Consider the following 22,267-nt stretch of genomic DNA (forward strand, 5'->3'; position numbering starts at 1 on the left):
AGTATCCTCAGTTCCTCCCTTGACAATTCTAGCATATGCCCCAGCAGTATAGACACATTTTTTATCACAAGTGACAGTTTTGATACATACAGAGCCTAGTCACAGATACTTTTTAAACTGAACCTAGTCATGGATATTCTTTTGCCTGTGTTCTTTCATATTTTCATTTTCCCACTTAGCCATTAGCACACTTCTCCCTTTCACAGTGATAACTCACTCTTGTAGTGACCTGAAATTTTACTTTGAATGTTTATTCTTTTGAAATGAACCAAGGTGTCTCTGGGAGCACAACAGCACGTTCATGAGCATCAGCTGAGGTACAACAGATGTCCCATTTGTGTTCAAGTTAAAACTCCATTCATCTCCTGCTCAAATACTGTCTCCTTTGCCATGGAACAGGTATCTGAGCTAGCACTGCTGTCATCCTGATAAAAAAACCTTCTCTGCTGACACCTAGGATGGGTGAGTGACTGCTTTCTTGGCATTTTTCTCCTTGCTGCCCCAGCTCACACTGGCTGACACAGCACACTCATCTCTGTGTGCTTTACCTGCTTGGCTATTTGTAATACAGCAGTGTCACTACAGCCAAGGGAAAGGAAAAGTAGTTTTCCAAAAAAGGTTGCTAGAGGGAAGGAATAAACCAACAAGTAGGCAGTGGAAATAAGGAGGAGGTATCTAAACTATTCTAATAGCTCTTATTCTGACTACCAGGTAGGCAGTAACATGGATCTCCTAGAGCTCTCTTTGTCTCAAGCTTCAAAGCTGCTGCTTCCAGCCAGTATCAGCTAACATGCTTTTCCTAGCAGGAATCAATACATCAGTTGCAAATGCCCTGCTGGATCCAAGAACATTTCAGTGTCATACATAGAAATGATATTAAAAGAGACAGCAAAAGCAGAGCATTAAACCTCCCGCACTAGGTAACAACTTCAGTGTCAATAAAATGAAAGATGATACGGTAAAACTAAGTACTACATTTCAACTTTTTAATATTTGGCCATGTCTGCAAACACTGCAATCAAATCCATACATGTGTGTGCTGCAGGGCAGTAGGACCAGGGTCTTGTGCTCCCAGTGCCAAGCTGCCCCAGCCCACCTCAGTGCAGCCAAGGAATGCTGCTGTCCCTGTAAACAACACGAGGGAACTGGTTTCCAAACCTCCACGAGCTCTGCTCTCCAGAGAGCTCTCTAGGGATTCTCAAATCTGGGCCACAGCCCAAATGTCTGCCTTCCTAGAAGGCTGGGGAGCTGCCTGCCCTGTGTGCAGCTGCACACTCTGATTAGAAAAGGAGGCCAAACCTGGGCTCCTTTATACATTTCAAAGGCCTGAGATAGTTAAATCCACATCAATTTAATAGAAGCTTTTTAAAGTTTTTGACAGCTCCATTCTAAATCACTGATAAAAGCACCACCATAATGGGGCACAGCAAACTGTTGTCTGCAGAGGAAGAAAAGGTGCCCTTATCACCATCTACAAGGTAATCTTTTAAATGATGAGTTCTCTATTCAGTCTGGAAAATCAACATTCCAAGTCACAGAGTGTTTCTCTGATGGAGATCTCTCTGTTTGCCTCAGGCTTCTCCTTCCCCTGCTCTTTACTTCTTTTTGAGGATGGACTGAGGCACAAATGCAGGTATTTAGACCAGTCTCAAATTTGTATGCAAGATGTGCATGAATATGGGGAGGAAAAGCTGAGTCAGAGCTCTCCACAAAGCATCCAACATCTGGCCAGTGCACTTTGGTATCCTGACATGGTACTTATCAACAAGGTGAAACCTTCACTATACCCCTGATAATGGTATGAAAGGGAATATAATTTCTTTGTAACCTTACTGTAATCCATTTACCTGAATTATTAAAGCTTAAAGGAAACAATGCTTCTGCAGCTCAGTACTCCCTCTGGACCAATCTCATTACTAAACTTTCATATCCGATAAAGATTTAATATATTTTCATTTAACACATAAATTTATTATCAGCCATATATTATTTCCAATAATATTTGTCCCGGGGAACAAAAATAAGAGGTAATTAGTACAGCTTGATCTTGCAGTGCATTTTTTAGCAGACTACTGTGAGCAGGTTCTGTTGCTCATCATACAGAGATAAAGAACTTCTCACTTGTAGCTCAAATGAACACATTTCTTTCAGAATAAATATTTAACAGGCTACAGGAGGTAAAACAGTACCAAAGGGTAGTGGTTTCCTTATTAGTGGTATTTTAATTCAAAGAATGAAGGACAAAAAGGGGCAAATGAAGTAAGGATGGAAGACTTGCAACCGTCCCATAGCTGTGCTATCTTGGACTGAAGACATGGGGGATGCAGCAGCTGACATGGAGCTGCACATTGAGTTGCCACCCTTGCACCTATTCTATGGAATTAACAGATCCAGCTCTTCTGAGAAGGCTATCCAAAGCCATGGAAATCAAACCCAAGTCCTAGCTGATCAATCCACAGGAGTCAATGTTTCACAGAGGTGAAGAAAAGGTATTGGGTACATATGAACATGAACAAAGATACAATCAGTAGAGGGGACAATAACCAATTCAGCTTCTTTTCCCTTATTTACAACACCAACATTTTAAGAGGAATGCTCTTAATACCACAAATACATTGTCAGCACACTGGTTCATACCCTTGGCAAGAGTCACACAGAAGCCCCAGACACCAAGTGCTGGTTTCATACTGCTGAGCTCAGAAAAAAACTACAGAAATTGGATACAGCTTCAGTCACAAATCCCAGACCTCCCCACTGGAAATGTTCACTGGCCATACACCCTCAGACCACAGAATCATGGAATATTCTGTGCTGGAAGGGACCCACATGGATCATCAGTCCAATTCCTGGCTTTGTACAGGACATCCCAACAATGCACCCTGTGCCTGAGGGCATTGACCAAACACTCCTTGAGCTCTGTCAGGCTTGTGGCTGTGACATTGCCCTGGGAGCTGTTCAGTGCCCAAACACCTCTGGGGGAAGAATCTTGTCCTAATATCCAACCCAAGCCCCCAGACACAGCTCCAGCCATTCAGGTCCTGTCACTGGGCACACAGAGCAGAGATTAGGGCTGCCCCTCAGGATGAAGCTGCAGACCACAATGAGGTCTGACCTCAGCCTCCTCTTCTCCAGGCTGAACAGACCAAGTGCCCTCAGTCACTCCTCAAAGTGGTTTCTCCTCTAGTCCCTTCACCATTTTCATAGTTCTCATTTGGACACTAGTAGCTTTATTTATTTCTTACAAAACTGCACCCAGAACTTGAGGAGATGCCACACCATGACAGTCTGATATCACACAGCCTTTTCTTTCTGAAGAGCCAATTTTTTGATGTGTTAAGCCACACAATCCTTCCTGAGTACTGATACTCAACACCAGCTTTTTTATCATTTGGTTTTCCATGTAACTTATTATCCTGTTAACTTTGGTTGAGCCAATGGAGATATATTTGTATGTATCCATGAAGGTTCATCACATTGATTCTGACAGTATGGAGCTATCTCCCAGGATACTGGAATGGGAGAGGGTTTGATGTGTTGCCTGACACCCACATTTAGAATTCAGATTAGCTATTGAGTGTGCATATGCAGTTTCATGGCCAAGCTGATTTCAGTGAAGCAAACTGAGACAGAAGAGTAGCATCAACATCTTCACTTTCTCTTTCTTAAAGGAAACAAAATAAAAGCCTGAATTCTGCCATATAGACAATAAGAAATAAAATAACGGGGAATTTGAAGGTGCTCTATATACCAGTACTCTATATAGCTTAGCCTAAAAATTGTGAAATTAAACTCTGAGATCCTTCTCATAATGGGCCTCCAGCCCTCCCATGAACCTGCATAGAAGGGATTTTGGAAAAATATCAACCAAACCCCACTAAAGTCTAAGAAAGTTTTATATAACAGAAATTCTACTAAAATTGACAATAACCAAAAGGATACCTGCCATAAAGCCTGATGCTGAGACCCTGAGCATATATTGCAGCACTGCTTTCCTTTGGCTATAAGGGTGACTATTTCCTCACCAGGCACCTCCTGCAATCCTGTAATCAAACGTTCAGGCATCTAAGAATCAACTCCACAGACAGTTTTCAAGTTCATAAAGTTTTCTAGTTTCGAACAGGTGCCAATATATTCCTGAGAATTGAGAATACTGATTTCACATGTTCTCAAATGTCACCCTCAGTACCTCCAATAGCACCTTTAATCAGAAGCTCTGAAACTAATCTACAAACCATAATGAACTGCATTTCACAGCCACCTCAGATGCACAGGCAGGACCCAGTGCACTGTTCTGCAATTTTCTGTCTATTTAAGAACTGATTCGAAACCCATTAAAATCAATTAAAGATTGCTACTATTTCCATTACGCCCTGGAACAGCTCCATGCAGAACACAATATGCTGAAATTAAGGTTTGCTTTCAATAAACAGTTTTATGTGGAAAATGGAGGGGGGGGGGAAGAGATTGTTCTATGATGTCATCTTCTGGAATATGCTTGGCTATTTCAAAGCCTCAAAAACTAGCCCATTATGAATGTTGGGCTGCACTGTCATCAATCACTTGCATCTGCAAAGCATTCACAAAAAATAAAGCTTGTAATAGTGATGCTACTTGAGGAAATAGACTCTCAGATTGAAAAGTTATTCACCCCAGAGCTTTCATTTGGAAGTTATTTTTTGTGTGTTCTTCTAACATTCATTGAAATTAAACAACTCTTCTACGACATTAACTGAAGTTGAAGAATACCCAAAAAATATTCAAATTCTGCCAAATTTGTAGAAAAATGGCCTAGAAAGAAGAGAAGGTAATTACTGCCATTGCTCTGAAAAAAAAACCCTGCTGAGATAGAGCCAATAATAATGAAATCCATTTAATAATCAAGGAGGCTGGAAAGAAAGTCTCTTCACATTTTCTTCCTCTCTCATATTCAGCTCAGTACTCCAAATTTACTAGCAAGGCATGTCAGACCCTGAAATTCATGAAACAAAAGGTAACAATTTCACACTTGGCGAACACTATTTGGAGTCAGTTTCCCCACGGGCATTCTTTTATCACGAAAATTTCCAGCTTTCTTAAATTTCTCTAGTGATTGAAATGAGCTCTAGAAATAGTGAGAAAGTTTAATGACTGCATGTTCCCAGTGTGGAAAAGAGAGATGTTCCTGTATCGTCCCCAACCACTATCACTAACTGTGATGAGCTACCTGTGGGACAGGCAGTGGCATCTGTTTAAGGAACTGTGCACTGTGTCAAGCTTAAAGAAATAGCAAAACCCAACAAAATGTGTGTATTTGCAGAAAAGCATCCTGCCAGCAATACTACATCAAACACTATCTTTGGCCAGAATACTTTGTCTGAAATTTCTTTGCAGTCCTACTGCAGCAACATATACAGCTCCCACAACAGACTTGAAAATGAGAACTCTACTAGAAGGTAGTGAAGGTTTTTTGTTTGTTTCTGGGGTTGTTGGGTGTTTTTTGGTTCTGGTCTTTATTTGGTGGTGGTTGGGTGGGGTTTTCTTTATAAAAGAAGTGACAATGTAATGTCAAATGGAATAGCCTCTGACCCTAGGTGGGTAGATTTTATCCTGACAGACCTCAGAGGTTCAATACATCGTTACCTCAGCATTGCAGATAAATAAACAGTGACATAGAGAACATGCCTTGAGTGACTTGCCTGGTCTCACAGTATCAGTTGTATGTAAACAAATCCCCACTTGCTTGTCCAATATTCCTATATCCACCCACCAGCCAATATGTCCTGTCTAATGGAGTCTGCAGTTTCCAGGCTGAGCACATGCTACTCCTACAAAGTCTTTCAAAAAGGGAAAAAAATGTTACTGGTGGGCATCACTTGAGATGTGACCTGCAGTGATGAGGGAGGAGCAGACAGCACTGGGAGAGAGAAGTTCTGGAGGCTGCCTCTGACTTAAAATTGCACCAACAGATGATCAAACTTCTATGAACACCAATAACAACATTGTGCCGATAAGGAGGTATAATGATGGTTTAAATAATGGAGCTCTGAGTAACCTGGTCCAGTGGAAGATGTCCCTACCCATGGCAGGGGCTGGAATGGGATGATCTTTAAGGTCCCTTCCAACCCAAACCTTTCTGTGATTGTATGTGTGTACCTCTAGACACCTGTGTGTGCATAGACATGTGTATCCATACATGAATACATCTATTAAAATCAGTTCTTTCAACCTCATAATGTTCCACTCACCATGACTCTTTCTCGAGTGAAGAGGTCACATCTTTCCAAGGAAGAACAGCTATGGAAAGATACCTAAAATGTAAATATTCCCATATAGCTCTAAGCAAGCCTGACCATTCCCACAGGACCTGTCCACAGCAAACATGGTGACACACTCAAAACCTAGGTAGTTGTCAATAAGACAGCTGTTTTCACTCAGTATTTACTGACCAAAAAGAAGGATTTATGTGCTTAAAAGGCCATTTCCCTCAGCTGTGTCATTCATTCTAATAAAAGATGCTGTCCATACTCACAAAATTACCTCCTCTCCATCCCCCACCACCAGAACACTGCTCCTGCATCTGTTTGCTTGTATTATAAACACATCATTCTCTTAAATGCTTTAAATTCTCTATTTAATCTTCAGGGAAATAAACATTTTTAAAAATATAAAGAACCAGAGGGCATTTCAAAGCTCTGTGTTCCATTATCTTCACCATCTCCATAAGCCTGACCTGGCTTGCAACCCAGATTAGACATAATAGCTGCTGTTCCCCAGTGGAACTGGCCCAGTCCCTATCTCTCCAGTTCAATGCTATTTCGTGCTGGCAGATTAAAGATAATGAGTGCAGACAGATACAGCTTTCGCTGCAACAGGAGCTAATGTTAGTGGCTTTGGAGGTGTTTTTTCCCTCCTGAGCCACCTGCCATCTGTTTAATCTACCAAAACAAAAAAACCCCAACCTCTTTTTTGTTAATGTCTCTTTGCATTAAACAGGCATCACTGGCTGAGGTCTTGTCGTCATCCTCTGTGAGTGCTGGTTCAAGACCAGGAGGATGTTTCAAGGACAAGAGCCAAAGTGGTTTTGAATAACCTGCAGGACAAGGAGAGACCACAGCACACCTTTACTGGGACTGCCCAGAACCTTCTGCCATCTCCTTCATAATAGCTGTGGTTTGGACAAGGGGATGGGTGTATTTGCATATATTCTCAGTCAGAATTAATTTGGGTGTTTCCAATGGCTTCTATGAAATTAGGTCCATTTGAATGCAGAAATATTCTAGCTGGGAATTCAAGGCTTCCTCTGCTTTTTCCATAACCACAGCTACCAGACTGAGCAGGGAAAATCCACACAGAAGAATCTGATTCTTCCTTAAGAGAGAAGACTTGAAAAATATTTTTGTTGGTGTTGTGTCTGCTTATTTACTTTTTAAATGGAAAGGCTAAGAAAAACACAAGAAAAAATAAAGAGGGAACCTGCTTTGTTTCCAACCTTCTTGATAAACTTCATTACTAGACAAGGCCCATAGAGCCACTGTCCTATCATCAATGTGCAATAGAGATGAGCTCTCCTGGGGAAGGGTAACACAGATATGCAGCACCTGAAGCTGCAGAGTATCCACCAGCTGCTTTCTACCTTCTCTGGACACTTTTTGCTTATCACAAAGTGCAAAGTGATCATACTTCTGCCACCAGGGAGATGTCTGAAACAACATCTCCTGCCCCAGAATTAAGGAAAATTGAGGATGGACAAAGTGGGCATGAAAGTCCCAAGGATAAGATCTTCTCTGCAGCAATTCACAGCTGGTCTGTCATCATCCAAAAACACCTCCTACCCCCACCACAGTGGGAATGGGGCAGATTTAGACCTTAGGGGGCTCTATCTGACAATCCTGTAGATCATCAACTCCCTTCAAAACAAAGTGTACTTTTGATACAAGAGAAAACATTACAGACAGGGTATATCCTTTGGCAGAAAACCCCTCAACCTGCATCAACATCAGCTCCTGCAATTCCTTAGGGATCTTTCAAGGTGGGAAACAAGGGAAGTTGGCATTTCCTCCACTTCTGTTTTGCTGTTTGACTTTCCCACTAGAAACACTCCACGTTCTGCCTCTCTCCTCTCCTTCCTCTTTTGCACCAGGGCTACTTTTAATTACACCAGTCCTATTTCCCCTTCCTTTAGCACCGTAAGCAAATCCCTCCCCATCTTCTAGTTCTGCTTTTTGCTTTGGAAAAGTGCTGTGCAGGGAAAACTGAAATTACAGCAAGGCAGAATAGCATCATGGCTGGAGAAGTTTATTCCTCAGAATTGTCTGGCTGCATCGATGTTAATCCCTTCCTTCCATCTGCAGCCCACACACTGGTGCAGCCACCCCCTTTTTCTAGTTCCAAGAAATTATGCATTCATTATGGAGGAAATTAACACCTCAAAGCAAACTATAATTAGGAATTCTTCAATTGGGTTTATGCTTTTTCAATTAGGCCCTCTATAATTTTAATCACGGGAGCATTAACATGTTTCCGGAATTTATATACCTGTAGTCTAATTAAATCCTGAAATGCCTTAGTCTGCAACAGCAAAACAGAGCTTGCTCATCTTGCCTTTTATTGCTTTTTTGTGTTAGCATAGACACATTGAGGGGCACCTGCCAGTGTAAACACTGCCTGCCACATGCAGCAGAGAAGAGCTCACTTAGGCTCTGAACTCATCCTCCTCACTCCTGCTAGAAGGACTGCTGGCTGGATAAACCTCTCCACTGCTCCTCAGGGGAGGACATTTGCCAGGGACTTGTGCTCAGACTCATCCCATCTCATTTTAAGTACCTTAAGGAGCTGCTTCAATTCAGGGAAATCATCCTTTGTGGTGCAGTAGAAGAGCCAAGGTCCTTCCTGTGCACTGCCTGCCCTCAGCAGCTGGGGCCAATCTCAGCTCATTGCATCCAAGGGTCTGAGCCAAGGGCTCTCAGAGGCAAAGGGAGGTTTGGCAGTACACCTCCCAAAATTCAGAGTTTGTAATTTTAAAAATCTTTTACTTCGTTTGCTATTATCTTTTCATGATGTGACAAGGAAGGGACATATTACCTCTGAGGGCTGGGAAACAAAGAAATGTCTTGAGAAAAGAAACTCTTCAACTGGCAACCATGGGTGTGTTTACTCCTGCTCCCTCATCTCACTGCTTGACAACTTGATGTGAGAAAATGGCCATCAATTTGTGAATCTCAGCTTAAAGTTCAGACTTCATTAACCTCTTGATTGCTGGGATTGAATCTGACACTTTACACGGTCAGCATAAAAGATTTATGCAAAAACATTCCTTCCCTCGCTCAGTATCCTCAGGCCTTCATAAAACCAAAAAGTGCTAGTAGAAGCTTCGCTAATAAAATGCTGTTTGACACGAAAGATTTGGCTCTCGTGTGCAATTCGATTGTTCAAATATTAACATTTAAATCAATGCACATTTTATAGTTTCTGCCCACTGCCAAAGCTCTCTGTGGAATGGGCACACACATGGCAGGTGACTCAGCCTCTGAGAAGGGTTGTGGTTCTGGTGGCTGATAAGTGGCCAAAGGCAGTTCTATGATGTTTTAAGGGACACGATTCCTAGCTGAATAATGTGCTGATCATGTAAGATAATGCATTTCCTCTACCAGATGAGAAAACTGACACAAAATGCCCTTTATTCTCACTTTTTAGGGTTCACACCTGGCTCTTGAGGGAGAACTAAAATAAACTTGAAACCCCCATTGACCTAATTATGTCATGTTACACAAAAGACTAAATATTCCTTCCTGATACTGGTGATGGTCAACTTGCATCCTGATGCATCTCTGTATCTCCATTATGCTTCTCCCTTGGCACAGCAGGCAAAGCACTTCTAAGATTCAGAATAATTTTAAGCACTACTGAAGTCATCATGGATAATCTGTGGAAGTGTTCCAGGCCAGGCTGGATGGGGCTTGGAGCAACCTGGGCTAGTGGAAGGGTTCCTGCCCATGGCAGGGGGTGGAACGAGGTGGTGTTTAAGGTCCCTTCCAACCCAAACCATTCTGGGATTCTATCTAACACCACCACTTAATGACTCCAGCTGCAATGGAAGTGCAGGTTCAGGCTCACAGGGCTCTGTCAGCCCACCAGGGTTTGGATACACCGATGAGGTCAAGCCAGTAAATGCCTCCTGTACAATTCTGTTCTGTTCCTTTCTGGCTAATAAACTTCATGCTGATCCTCACAGCTGCCACTATTCCATGTCTTTCACCCAAATTCTCATTTTCATTCTCTCACATTCAAGTGCAGTCAAAGAAAAAGCAGATCTGGTTTATCTCTAAGAAGAAAGAAACTTGCTCATTTACCTTCCAACTCTGAGCTAAATCGAAGGCAGAATGCCAGGCAGGAGAAACTCAGCTTGAATGATTTCAGAACAATATCCCTGAGGTATATTATAGGAGATGTTAATTAATACAGATAATTAAGCTTATAATATCAGAAGCCTAGATTGATAATCTCATTCCTCATTAAATACTACAAAATTAAAAGATCTAATGTGACGACTGTTTGCCCTTATTCAATCAACCCACTCATGTGATGCATTTGAATATGAGCTTAGAAAAAGCAGGCCTGGAGTTTCATTTTCCAGGTAGTAAGAACCTGCCTATCAAGGCAATCAAACTTTCAAAATTACCAAGGGCATGACAATTTCAACAGTAGAATCTTTTTTTCCCGTTTCACTGCTCCTTGACTTCAGTGTTTATTTTCAAACACAAGGTAAGCTGCGTGGGAGTTTTAAGAACAAGAAATTGCCACCCTTTCTTGGCATTAATGAATTAATTATCAGCATAAATGCCTGAGGCAAGCTCATGTGATGCCACTGAGAAGCTGCAAAGCAGAGAGCTGAACAGCATTGCTCCCTGCATATCTAGGCAGATCTATATACTGCATAGCCAGGCAGATCTATATACTAAAGCCACCACCTGTAAAACAAAACAGAAACCTCAGCAAATACTGTGAATTTATAGTTTCTCCACCACAGAATCAAGGTCACTAGGCTTGCAAACCACTCCTTTGGAAGGATGGCAAGATCAACTGTGCACTAAAACCAAAATCAAACTCAGCATGGCAGTGAGAGGGATCTGGGAGAGGTAAGCTGAGGATGAACAGATGATGCCTGAATCACAGAATGAGAAAGAATTATTTGGAGATTAAATTTATAGCCTATGGCTCCAGAGATTCTCAGTTTCTACTTCATTGCAGATAGAAATGGAAGGTGAAATCTCAGTTCTCCAATGTACAAAGGAAGCAATACTACTGCCCTTCCTCACGGGGAAATTTCATTCATTACTGCATGTAGGAATACTTAAATATACAGATACATTGTACAGGATTGTTTCCTTGGAGAATAGCTGGAGCATAAAACCAGAAAACAACCCACTGTTCTTAGGTGTTTTGTTAAATAACACTACAGCTGTGTTCTCTTCATTTCTTTAGCATCATGTAGACCAAAAATCTCCTTCATTTCATGCTTGGGAGACCAAGAATCAAATTATAATACTTAAGAGTAACATGATGCTTTGTCCATAGAAATTAATTTCTCCTCCTGGCTGAGTGTTGATATGAAAATATTTATTTCACCTTTGCTCAGAACTTCTAAATCGATTTGAAATATTTAACCTCTGTTCTCTTATTCAGAGTTACTTATGATGTACATGAATAGACTAACCCATTCTTCCTCACCCATGTGATTACAAGTATCTGACCACTGCAGGATAACACAATGACTCTTACCTGAATATATTTCTCCAGGATCACTTACTCATACTGCTTACACTGGAGATTTATATATGTATATGAACATTATATATATATACATATATTCTCCCCCACACAAAAATATAAATGCAAAAAGGCAAATTCAAAGATTGAATTGGTTTGCTCTAATGATCCTGTTCTTTAGCACAGCTCTGGGGTCAGGTCCCTACAGACCTGTACCTGTGTGCTGGCAGCACACAAAAGAACATCACAGATTATTTACCAATACACCTCTGAGAACTGCAGGAAGATAAGGAGATTAAATCCATCTTTTTCCAACACAACAAAAAAGTTCCCCATTGTCTGAAACCCCCAAAACAGAACTGCAGACTCTTCTCCAATGTCCTTCTGCAGTGTCCTACAGCTCCAAAATGCAGAGCAGTGTATTGACAAGGCAATCACACCTAAGAGGAGCAGTTATTTAAACTCTGAAATCCTCCAAACTAATACATGCTCTGGAAATTTGATTTTCTCCATAATAGCAGTATAGATAGACTGATAGAACCAACCACGTGTTAATAAACCTGATGGACTTTCAAATATCCAACACCCAAAAAACAGCCCAGTGGATGTGTCATGTAGATAAAATCCCTCACAGTTGTATTTCTAAGCAGTGAATGGGATATAAATTCTCAAATAGAGGTCTAAAGATGTCATATGTGAATAATCTATGAAGGACTGTCTCAGCCCTCCTGACAATAACAGATTCAAAGGCAGAAATATCCTCAAAATCACATTGGAGATTTTCAGGAAAGAGTTGAGGAGTAAAGATTGAGAACTTGCATTCTTCCTTCCCCTCCTGAATCTATTATAGATGAATGTCAGCCTTTAGCAAATCAATCACAGCACCATTCACAGGGTTTAGCTTGATATAAAAACACCTAAAAGTTATTTTTAAAGGGCATTGTGAAGTCAAACTCTGCAGGTTATACCATGGAAAATAAAGGCAAGAATGAAATTCCTGTGCCACATGGGAGAATATTTGTACTTGCTGAGGCTTCACCTTTCTTTTGGCAACAGGTCAAAATAGATCAAAGAATATCTGAGTTTATATTAATCCTATTAGCTCATATGAAAGCATCTTCGTTGTTATCTATAGATGGTTAACAATGCCAAGTTCATGATCATTACTTTTATAAACAACCTCGTTGAAATTATTTATCAGGAGCACTGGGGAACATCAGAAATGTCTTAATGCTGAAAGTGACTTTGGATTTGGTCTACATACATTACAGATGAATGAAAATACAATGAATCTAGTTTTAAATATCCTACAGTATTACTCTAAAAATGTCCTTGTGGTCCTGATCCATCTCTGTGCTACAGCAGAATGAAATAACTCAAGACAAAGCCTTATAGTCACACCCCTACACATACTCCAACTCCCCATAATCCACCTTATAGAGGGGAAATCATAGAATCATAGAATGTTCTGGGCTGGAAGGGACCTCAAGGATCATCTATTTCCATGCCCCTGCCACTAGCCCAGGTTGCTCCAAGCCCCATCCCCCCTGGCCTGGAACACTTCCAGGGATGGAACAGCCACAGCTTCTCTGGGCAACCTGTGCCAGTGCCTTACCACCCTCCCAGGGGAAGAATTTCTTCCTCATATCTAATCTAAACCTACTCTCTGTCAGTGTGAAGCCATTCCCCCTTGTCCTGTCACACCAAACCCTTGTAAATAGTCTCTCTCCATCTTCCTTATAGGCTCTTTTCAGGTACTGGTAGGCCACGAATAAGTCACCCTGAAATATTAAGAATAATTACCATAGAGTGGGGGGTTTCTTCATCTTCACAGTTTGGGAGCACTGTAATAAAACCTGGAGAACTGCAGCACAGAAACTGTCAGGTTTTCACTTCCTGCCTAGTGAAAGATCTGAATATCAGAAGTTTATAAGAAGGTGAGGAAAATCTATTTCAGACCCATCTCAGACAGGCTGGGATATAAAGGGTCAGCATGCAAGAGGGAAGGTATCTAGGAAAGCAGAGCCATGTCTAACAGGGGAGGCCAGGAGAAGTCATCCCACCAGGATCTGCATTGTGTGGAATCCTCTCCAGCAATTTCCTCACCACCTCCCTGCTGTGCATGGAGATTGCTCAGTCATTTGTCTCAAATCTGTGCTTGCCTTAATGCCCTCCATACCTGCCCAGAGGATGGCAATACACTAAGAGGGGTCAAGGTCATTTCAGTTTGTATCAGAATTGTAAAGCACTTTCAAAATTAATTTTACCATGTTTAGTAGAGATGTCTGGAAAATACTATTCTTATATTCTATGTCATAAATAAACCACACACAACCAAAAGGTAGAACAACTAAGCAGACCACAACAAAGAGGATATATTTGATCTCAGCTTGAATACAATAAAAACCACTGAGGAGGAAAAACCACCTCATTTTTATGTGTTAAGAGTATGACAAGCAGTTCACAATATGTTATTCATGTGTTATGCTTGTAACCTGCTGCTTGCTGTCGAGGCCTCTGAGGAAATGTTACCTGCTTCTGGATATGCATTTTGAGAGGATTTAACACAAATGGGACAGTGTGCAGAACAGGCTGAAAGAAAAGGGAAGGTTGGAAAAAAAAAAAAGGTTGGGAAAATCGAAAGTTGCTATAACTGGATGTATTAAGGCTAGAGTAAGAACAGTTATACAGAGGAATGTATTCCCCCAGCCTGAGGCTGTTATAGTTTCATAGTCTGTTAAGGGGTTGGAATAGACCTTAGAGATCATCCAGCCCCAACCCCCTGCCCTGGGCAGGGACACCTCCCACCAGAGCAGGTTGCTCAAGGCTTGAGCCAACCTGGCTGTGAACACTGCCAGGGCTGGGGCAGCCACAGCCTCCCTGGGCAACCTGGGACAGTGTCTCACCACCCTCTTGGTATAAAAACTCTTCCTAATATCTAATCTAAATTCCCCTCTTTCAATTTATCCCCAGTACTCCTTGCTCCAACAAAGAGCTAATAAAAAGCTAAAATTCACATGAGGACCCCTTTCTGCCCCTCCTAGTTTTCATGCACACATCTGTAAGTCAATGAAATGGACTCATAATAAGAAATAATCTTATCATTTAGCCATGGCATGTAAACAACACACTCTCTGCAAACATGTAGAATAGGCTATGATGCAATTAAAGAAACCAGAGTGAAAATTTCAAAAAAATCTCTACCAAATTTCTGTAACAGATGCATTTGCTGGAAAAGACATTATTCACTGAATGCAGTTAAAGTGCAGTAAATCGACTTTGAGAAAAAAAATCACAAGACTTTTCAATAAAAAGACAAAATAGCAACACTGTTAAGACAGCAGGTGGTAAAACGAGATACAGGAATGTTCCCCCATATAAAGAAATAAAACAAAACAGAGCTGTGTGATTTTACTGCTCTTTTCCAGCAGAAAAACATCCCTAAAGGACTCAGAAAATAGGCTCCTAAATTTGCTCATATGGAGAAGCAGAGATTGAAAGGGAAACTTTGAAATACATTACTCAGAAAAACTAGAGAAGGAACGGTGCTGTCTTAAAGAACAGATTTGTTGCTTGAGTCTGTCAATGCAATTTGGGGGAAAGCCATGACATAGGCTGATATAGGATATGTCATTAAATCTAGTAGTTTACATCTGAGCAATTTGCTCCTAAATACTTAATGGACATCCTTCAAAAGCACTAAGAACCTGTCAGTGGGGCATAGAAACCCAAGTCACTTGGAAAGAAACAGCTATAGATTTTTGAAATACCACCCATGGGAAAAACTTCCAAAATCTCTTGTGAAAATTGAAGGTAAAAACCTGAAGATCCCACAGGAAGGTAATGGATACCTGCTGGATACCTCTGCAGAGCAGGACCCACTATTTCTCTAAGTGATTCTAATTGCTGCTCTCAGCTAGGGAGCCTGGCAGGAGGAGTGGCAGGATGAATGGCCAACTGGCACTTCTGCCAGTGACAGATAAGGTAGTGCTGGTTCAGAAGGGAAGTTTGTTCATCTCTGCTCGTGCCTTTCACCATCTACAAAGTCACTGAGATGGAAGACAGTGATGAAATACAGATCTCTAAGTCATGTTCCCACAGACAGGGAGTGACCTGCAGTTGAGTGTCCCATTTCAGCATCTCATCATTAAGAATGGGACCCAGCTCAGAGACACTCAGAAAGGTTTTCTGCAAAGTGCCCACTCTGTTTCATAGGAGCCTGGGCAGCTCCCTGACCCTAAATGACCAGGAAAGTGATTGGACCTCTGTACTGGGCACTGGTGAGGCCACACCTCAAGTGCTGTGTCCAGTTCTGAGCACCTCATTGCAGAAAAGACATTGAGGGGCTGGAGCATGGCCAGAGAAGGGAACAGAGCTGGGGAAGGGGCAGGAGAGTAAGTCATATGAGGAGGGAGCTTGAGGGGTTCAGCCTGGAGAAAAAGTGGCTCTGGGGAGACTTATCCCTCTCTACAACTCCCTGACAGGAGGTTGGAGTCAGGTGGGGGTTGGTCTCTTCTCCCAGGCAACCAGCAGCAGGACAAGAGGACATAGCTTCAAGTTGCACTAAGGAAGGTTAAGGTTGAACATCAGGAAAAATTTCTTTATGAAAAGAGTTGTCAAGCATTGGAAGGAGCTGCCCAGTGAGGTATTGGAGTCACCATCCCTCAAGGTGTTCAAGAAACAACCAGATGTGCCACTTAGTGCTATGGTCTAGTTGACAAAGGTTGGACTGGATGAACTTTGAAGTCTTTTCCAACCTAAACGATTCTGTGATTCTGTGTGGTTCTGTGAAGCCTCTACTCTGCCAGTGGGACCTGCTTGCCAATACTAGCAAAGCCTCACTAAACCAGAGTTCCTCTTTCTGGATTAGATTACGACTTCATTGCACAGCCAGCTCAGCAGCAACAGCTGGATTGTAGGTATGAGAAGTGTGGTTAGACTCAGAAACTGCACAAATGCATTCACAAGCATTAAAGACAGTTCAGGCATTCCTACAATAATTACAAACAGGCCTTGTTCATCCTGGAAGAGAGAGCAGGATGAGGTCCTGGAGCCTCCTCCACCTTTGCATGGTGATGCTCAGTACCATGAGCACGTCCCATTGTGCTCCAGCACTGCAAAGGCATCTGAAGTGATGCTGAGAGGGTAATAACCTCGTGCAGTGCTAGCAGCAATCCTTCCTGGAGGTTAACAGCAGGAGGCAAGGAGGTTGAAGCATTTATAAAAGGAAACTGTGAAAAGCAGAATCAACAGCTGAGTTGGCCTTTCAGTCAGCACTGGCTTTCAGCAGCTCCATTATCAGAGGAGAAGGAGAGGGGCGTGAGGGAAGCCTGGGGAGGAAGGAGAGGGGAGAACTGTGAAAAGAGAAGACAAAACACCTACCTGACAGGTGCTCCCCGGGACTGAGCAGGCTTGAGCATAACTGTGATGGTAGTGTCAGTCTCATTCAGGGGGGAGTCTGTGTCATACTCTGGCATCGATGGTGCTACAGCAGAACAAAGAGCAACACGTTAGTTATCCACCAGTTACTGCCTTTGGTAGTGATGGCAACTAAGTGTGAACATTTCTTGGAGACTGTTTAATATTTCTCAGATGAAATATCAAAATACTTCCCAATGTTATGACCAGAATTATCTAAACTGATTAAATATCTGTATGCTCTTTTTTTTTTCTATTAAAATTAAACAGGAACCAGACACCCAGATCTTCCAGCTGGCTTTGAAAATCCTGCCTGGAATTTTTAAGAGCAATGCTTTCAGATGAGATCATTCCTTCAGTTTTAAAGGTGTAGAAAGAAAACTGCATGGACATTATAAAAAAAATCACTTAGGATGAGTCAATCAGCTGCAGAGCTAAGAAAATCATCCAGGAATCCTGAACCTTTTCCTCTGCTCTGGTCAGTGGATTAGCCCTCCCACATCTGAAGAGTTTTTAGTACACAGCCTTAAGCTGTGTCTCCTCAATTAGCTGGAGGGGGTGTTATGAAGCACAAAAGATGAAAAGAGAGAAGCACAAACTAGCCAGGTTATTTTTTGCACCCAAACCCAGGACATCACCACTGCTTCACTGAGGTGTTCCCCAAAGCAATAGAGAAACCCACTGAATATTCACTCAGCCAAACTCTAGTTTCTACTTCTGCTTTGTTATTTCCTCTTAGGATCACTTCACAAAAGTAGGAGAGATTTCCTTAGGAAGCATTCTTTACTTATTAGATTACTTCTTCCTTCCCTTATAGCAGACATATCTTTGGGACATGTTTACTGCTGAAGAGCTGAAGAGATCATGAGGTCAGATCAGCAACAATTTATGCCAAAGGTGCAAGTTTGGTTGAATTATCTTTAAAGTATAAAGAAAACAGAAGAATTCACACAAGTAGTTCATCTGTAACTCACAAGGGCAAGCTGCATTGTGGGAGATCCCATATTTAATCCTCTCGTAGTGATTTCCACTCTAATCCTGTTTACAATCAGGATTTTTATCTAAATGCCTGAAGACTGTCAAGAATGGAGGTTGCCATTATCAGCTCAGCTACTGACTTCCCTGTCAATAAGCTGGGAATGAGTTCAGAATGAGTGCCAACCCCTTCAGAAGGATTTTTCTGAAATAAAGGGTTCTGCATCAAGGGGAAGCAGTGAGACATTTAAAGATAGATGACACCAAGTCTTCTATACCAGAGATCACCATAGATACTGGAGATCACAGAATGGTTTGGGTTGGAAGGGACCTTAAAGATCATCTGCTTTCAACCCTTTACCATGGGCAGGGACACCTTCCACCAGCCCAGGTTGCTCCAAGCCCCATCCAACCTGTCCTGGAACACTTCCAGGTATGGAGCAGCCACAGCTTCTCTGGACAACCTGTGCCAGTGTCTCACCACCCTCACAGGGAAGCATTTCTTCCTAATAGCTAATCTAAACCTGCCCATTGACAGTTTAAAGCCATTCCCCCTTGTCCTGTCATGCCAGGTCCTTGTCAAAAGTGTTTCTCCAGCTCTCTTGCAGCTCCTTTAACTACTGGAAGGCCACAATAAGGTCTCCCCAGAGCCTTCTCTTCTTCAGGTTGAACAACCCAAACTCTGTCAAGTCTTTCTCTGTAGCAGAGGTGCTCCAGACCTCAGAGCATCTTCATGGCCAACTCTGGACTCACTCCAACAGGTCCATGTCTTTCCTGTGCTGAGGACCCCAGAGCTGGACACAGTGCTCCAGGTGAGATCTCATGAGAGAAGAGTAGAAGGAGAAAATCCCTCTCCTCTCTCTGCTGGCCATGATGCCACAGCAAGATTTGCTCAGCACCTGCTCTGGCCAGAGGGGACTGTGCTACAGCACAACTTCGTACTGCAAAGAAGTGGCAAGGCCAGTTTGGGCAGCAGAACCAGACTGGGCTGTGCCTTTGCAGGTTCCACCATCCTCCTGTGAAGCAGCAGCTTCCAGCCTAACTGCAGCATTGCAGTGATGCCACTGAATTTTTTCATGTGTTAGTCTCTTTCGCCTGTGCATGAGACCTGTTTAGACATCTGTGTACAACATTCTGCCTGCCCCAGACAACTTCCAATCTTCCTGTCAGACACCATACAATTAAGAAGCAAATGTAAGAAACAGGTCTTGGCAGGCCTTGCTAAGGGTATTGAGTATAATTCTGTGATCCTGGTCTGGATTAGTCACAAGACACTTTTGAAATAGGATCGAGTAGTTTTCTTGTGCACTAAACACACACCAGTTGTGTAGCACCTCAATAAAACTACAAGTGGCAGAAATGTCTCTAAAACAGCAAGTCCTGCTCATCAACTGAATGCCTGTTTTGCAGGATCCCAGTCCTTAGGGATTCTGTGATTTAATTGTGATTAAGACAAGAAAATGTACCCACCCATATAAGCATACCCACACATCTCTAGTGCACAGATGTCTTTTAATTTTGAAACCCATAGAGCCTTACAAGGACATTCCAGTCAGTGTAAAAATCCTTCTTCTTCCCTATAACCTTGAGATTGCCTCTTAGAGTAAGTTTAACAGTCATTTCTAAATTACTTAGAAAATGCAAATGTCAAAAACATGTCCATGCAATGAGATAATCTAATGTCAGAGACTACCCTGGTGCTTGCATGGAGTCTGTGCCCTTCTATTGCAAACCAGGTGTTTGGAAGATGGGGGCAGAAAAGACAAAGCAAGCTCAGTGTGCACACAGTTAGTACTCATGCAGACTTCTAACATGATTTGAGCACTCACAGAATAATAAAATGCAATGAAAGAGAATTAGAGGGAAAAGCACTACCATTCCTGTGCTCTTTTATTTCTCTGGTCCCAAGGGAATATAGTGCACACTGTGCTGTCCCTTCACAGCAGGACTGCAGAAACCCAAACAGTCCACGAGGCTCTTAAGGCACTTTAATGGCTTTAATTCTCGAGTTTTAGGGCTTCTGGACTAAATGTTCAGGGTTCAAACCCTGCTGATGTTAGCAGAGGGAAGGGATGCATTTCCCTTCCTTAAAATTTACACTGTCACTCGGTTGGTGCTCACAACTTGCTTTGACTAACCAATTTTGAAATAGGGCAGTGAAAAATATAGACTGGTGTGCACCCTTTTCTATGGCACCAGCTATAATTTCAAGTATTACAAGTATGCTGAAAATCCCAAACATTTCTTTTGGCTTTACTAAAAAATCAGTTAAGGTAGTCCAAAAAAACTACAGTTTTAAACTCTGTTAGAGAACCTATTTGATGCTATCAATTAGATGTTAACATAGTAATATACCTATCTGCCCAATCTCACCTCTACCATCCCTTTATCCATGTTTTTTAATAGCTAGTCCAAGTTTCATGTGGTTTTTTTTTTACACCTTCTCTTTGCAATGCCTCCTTATTTTAGTGTCTTGCATCTTCTTGTCTGCCTACCTCAAGCCCTCCCTCTGCTCTTATTCATAAAACTCCAAATAAAAACAGCTTTCCTCCTCTATTTTTAGTCTCTTTGCACTATTAATTCCATTACTTCATTACATCCATTTTGGTGCATTCTGAAAATAAAAACCACATTACTGAAGGAGCTTCCCCAGCCAGGCAGATAATACTAACAGCAATTATTATAGGGGTAGTTCATTTGTAGAGCTAATGATGATTCTCATTTAAAATGCTCCACAGATATTCATGGATATTGAAAATAGCCACAAATCAACCACTGCATTTGTAACCAAAACACACACAGGTTTGTGGCTGATTTAAAACTCTGCCCCAGGAAACTTGGAGACACATTAAGCTGAATATTTTTTTATTGTTTTATGCAGCAGCTTTGGGGCTAAAGAACAAAGGCCTAGAAAGTTCTTTTTTCTTATTCTCTGAAGCAGTACCTGAAATCTTAGTTGCAATCCGAGTTGTGATGGGTGGCCCAAAGCCCTTGACTGTGCTGGCTTTGATGGTGAATGAATAGGTTGTCCCTGGGTATAATCCTACAAAGAGGTGATGTGTTTCATTCCTTAGCTTGAAGACTTTCCCTCTTTGGCTGGACAGGTCAGCAGTGGGATCCAGAGACCCAACAGCCTTGTATGTAATCTGCAAAGGAAGAACAAGGAGAGGGAGGTGAGGAGGGGCTTTCTGCACCTGGCCTCAATCTGCTGCCCTGTTTGGAGACATTGAAAACACAAGGACAGGTATCATTTCAGTATCTCCACTGAACACTCCTGTGTTTGGATGCTGTTAAACAAACATGACAATTTTTCCAAGGCTTTACTTAGGGAAAACAGAATTTCTTCTCTCCACTAAACCCTCAATCAGCCTGTGCTGATTTACAACAAGAGATGCAAAGAATTGCTTTTTGCTCCAAACCTCAGAAGTTCTCTAGTCCAACCAGAGCACACAGCACAACGGGAAGAATTTTCATGAGAATTGCCCTTACAATCCCCCACAGCATATGAAAACTCATAGTGCAAACATGGGCACATTTTCTCTCAAGTTGTTTGCTCTTTTTTTCTTCTGGCAAATCATCTTCTCATAAGGCAGCTGAAAACAATGGGAGCCTTTTCCTGACAACAAAGGCCTTGGAAGTCTTTTCCTGTGCTAAAGAAAATACACTGGAATGAAATAGTATGTTTAAATGAACTAAATATCATCAAGTCTTTAGACAAAACCCTTCTCTTTGTCAGCCAGCTTCTGATATCCTTTTCTTCCTCTCATTCAGAGCCTCAGAGTGCAGATTTACATGTGGTTTCCACCTGAGAGAATAAGCCAGGAGGGTTCCAGATGTGGAGAGGCATCATGAACACACCTGCAGCTGGTGCCAGCAAACCTTGAGGGGATCCATGCTGAAGGCAGACCTTTGAAATCCTGCTCCAGCTCCTTCAGGCTTACCCATGGCAACCCTCCTGCTATAGACACAAGTAAAACTCATGACTTATTTACCAGCCAATTCCTTGCCTGTGTTCCAAATTCAATCCAAAGGCAGCTCAATTTCCACAGAGCTGTCAATATAATACACCGTGCTCTGCTGCTCTCCTAACCTTTCCTGATATTATGGGATCCTCACTTATTTGTAATGA

The 22,267-nt window shown here is 42.0% G+C and overlaps 1 protein-coding gene across 1 annotated transcript in view; it reads right to left on the bottom strand.

The window, feature by feature from the left end:
- Positions 1-22,267, bottom strand: part of PTPRT (protein tyrosine phosphatase, receptor type, T) — a gene marked incomplete at both ends in the record, with an annotated part of 272,370 nt that overhangs the window by 87,634 nt on the left and 162,469 nt on the right. Inside the window, 2 exons of the mRNA XM_009078497.1 lie at positions 17,128-17,230; positions 21,083-21,284. Coding sequence (XP_009076745.1) covers positions 17,128-17,230; positions 21,083-21,284 — 305 coding nt within the window. The remainder of the gene's footprint in view (positions 1-17,127; positions 17,231-21,082; positions 21,285-22,267) is intronic.

This window comes from Acanthisitta chloris, unplaced genomic scaffold (genome assembly GCF_000695815.1).
Source record: "Acanthisitta chloris isolate BGI_N310 unplaced genomic scaffold, ASM69581v1 scaffold11377, whole genome shotgun sequence".
NCBI classification, from domain to species: Eukaryota; Metazoa; Chordata; class Aves; order Passeriformes; family Acanthisittidae; genus Acanthisitta; species Acanthisitta chloris.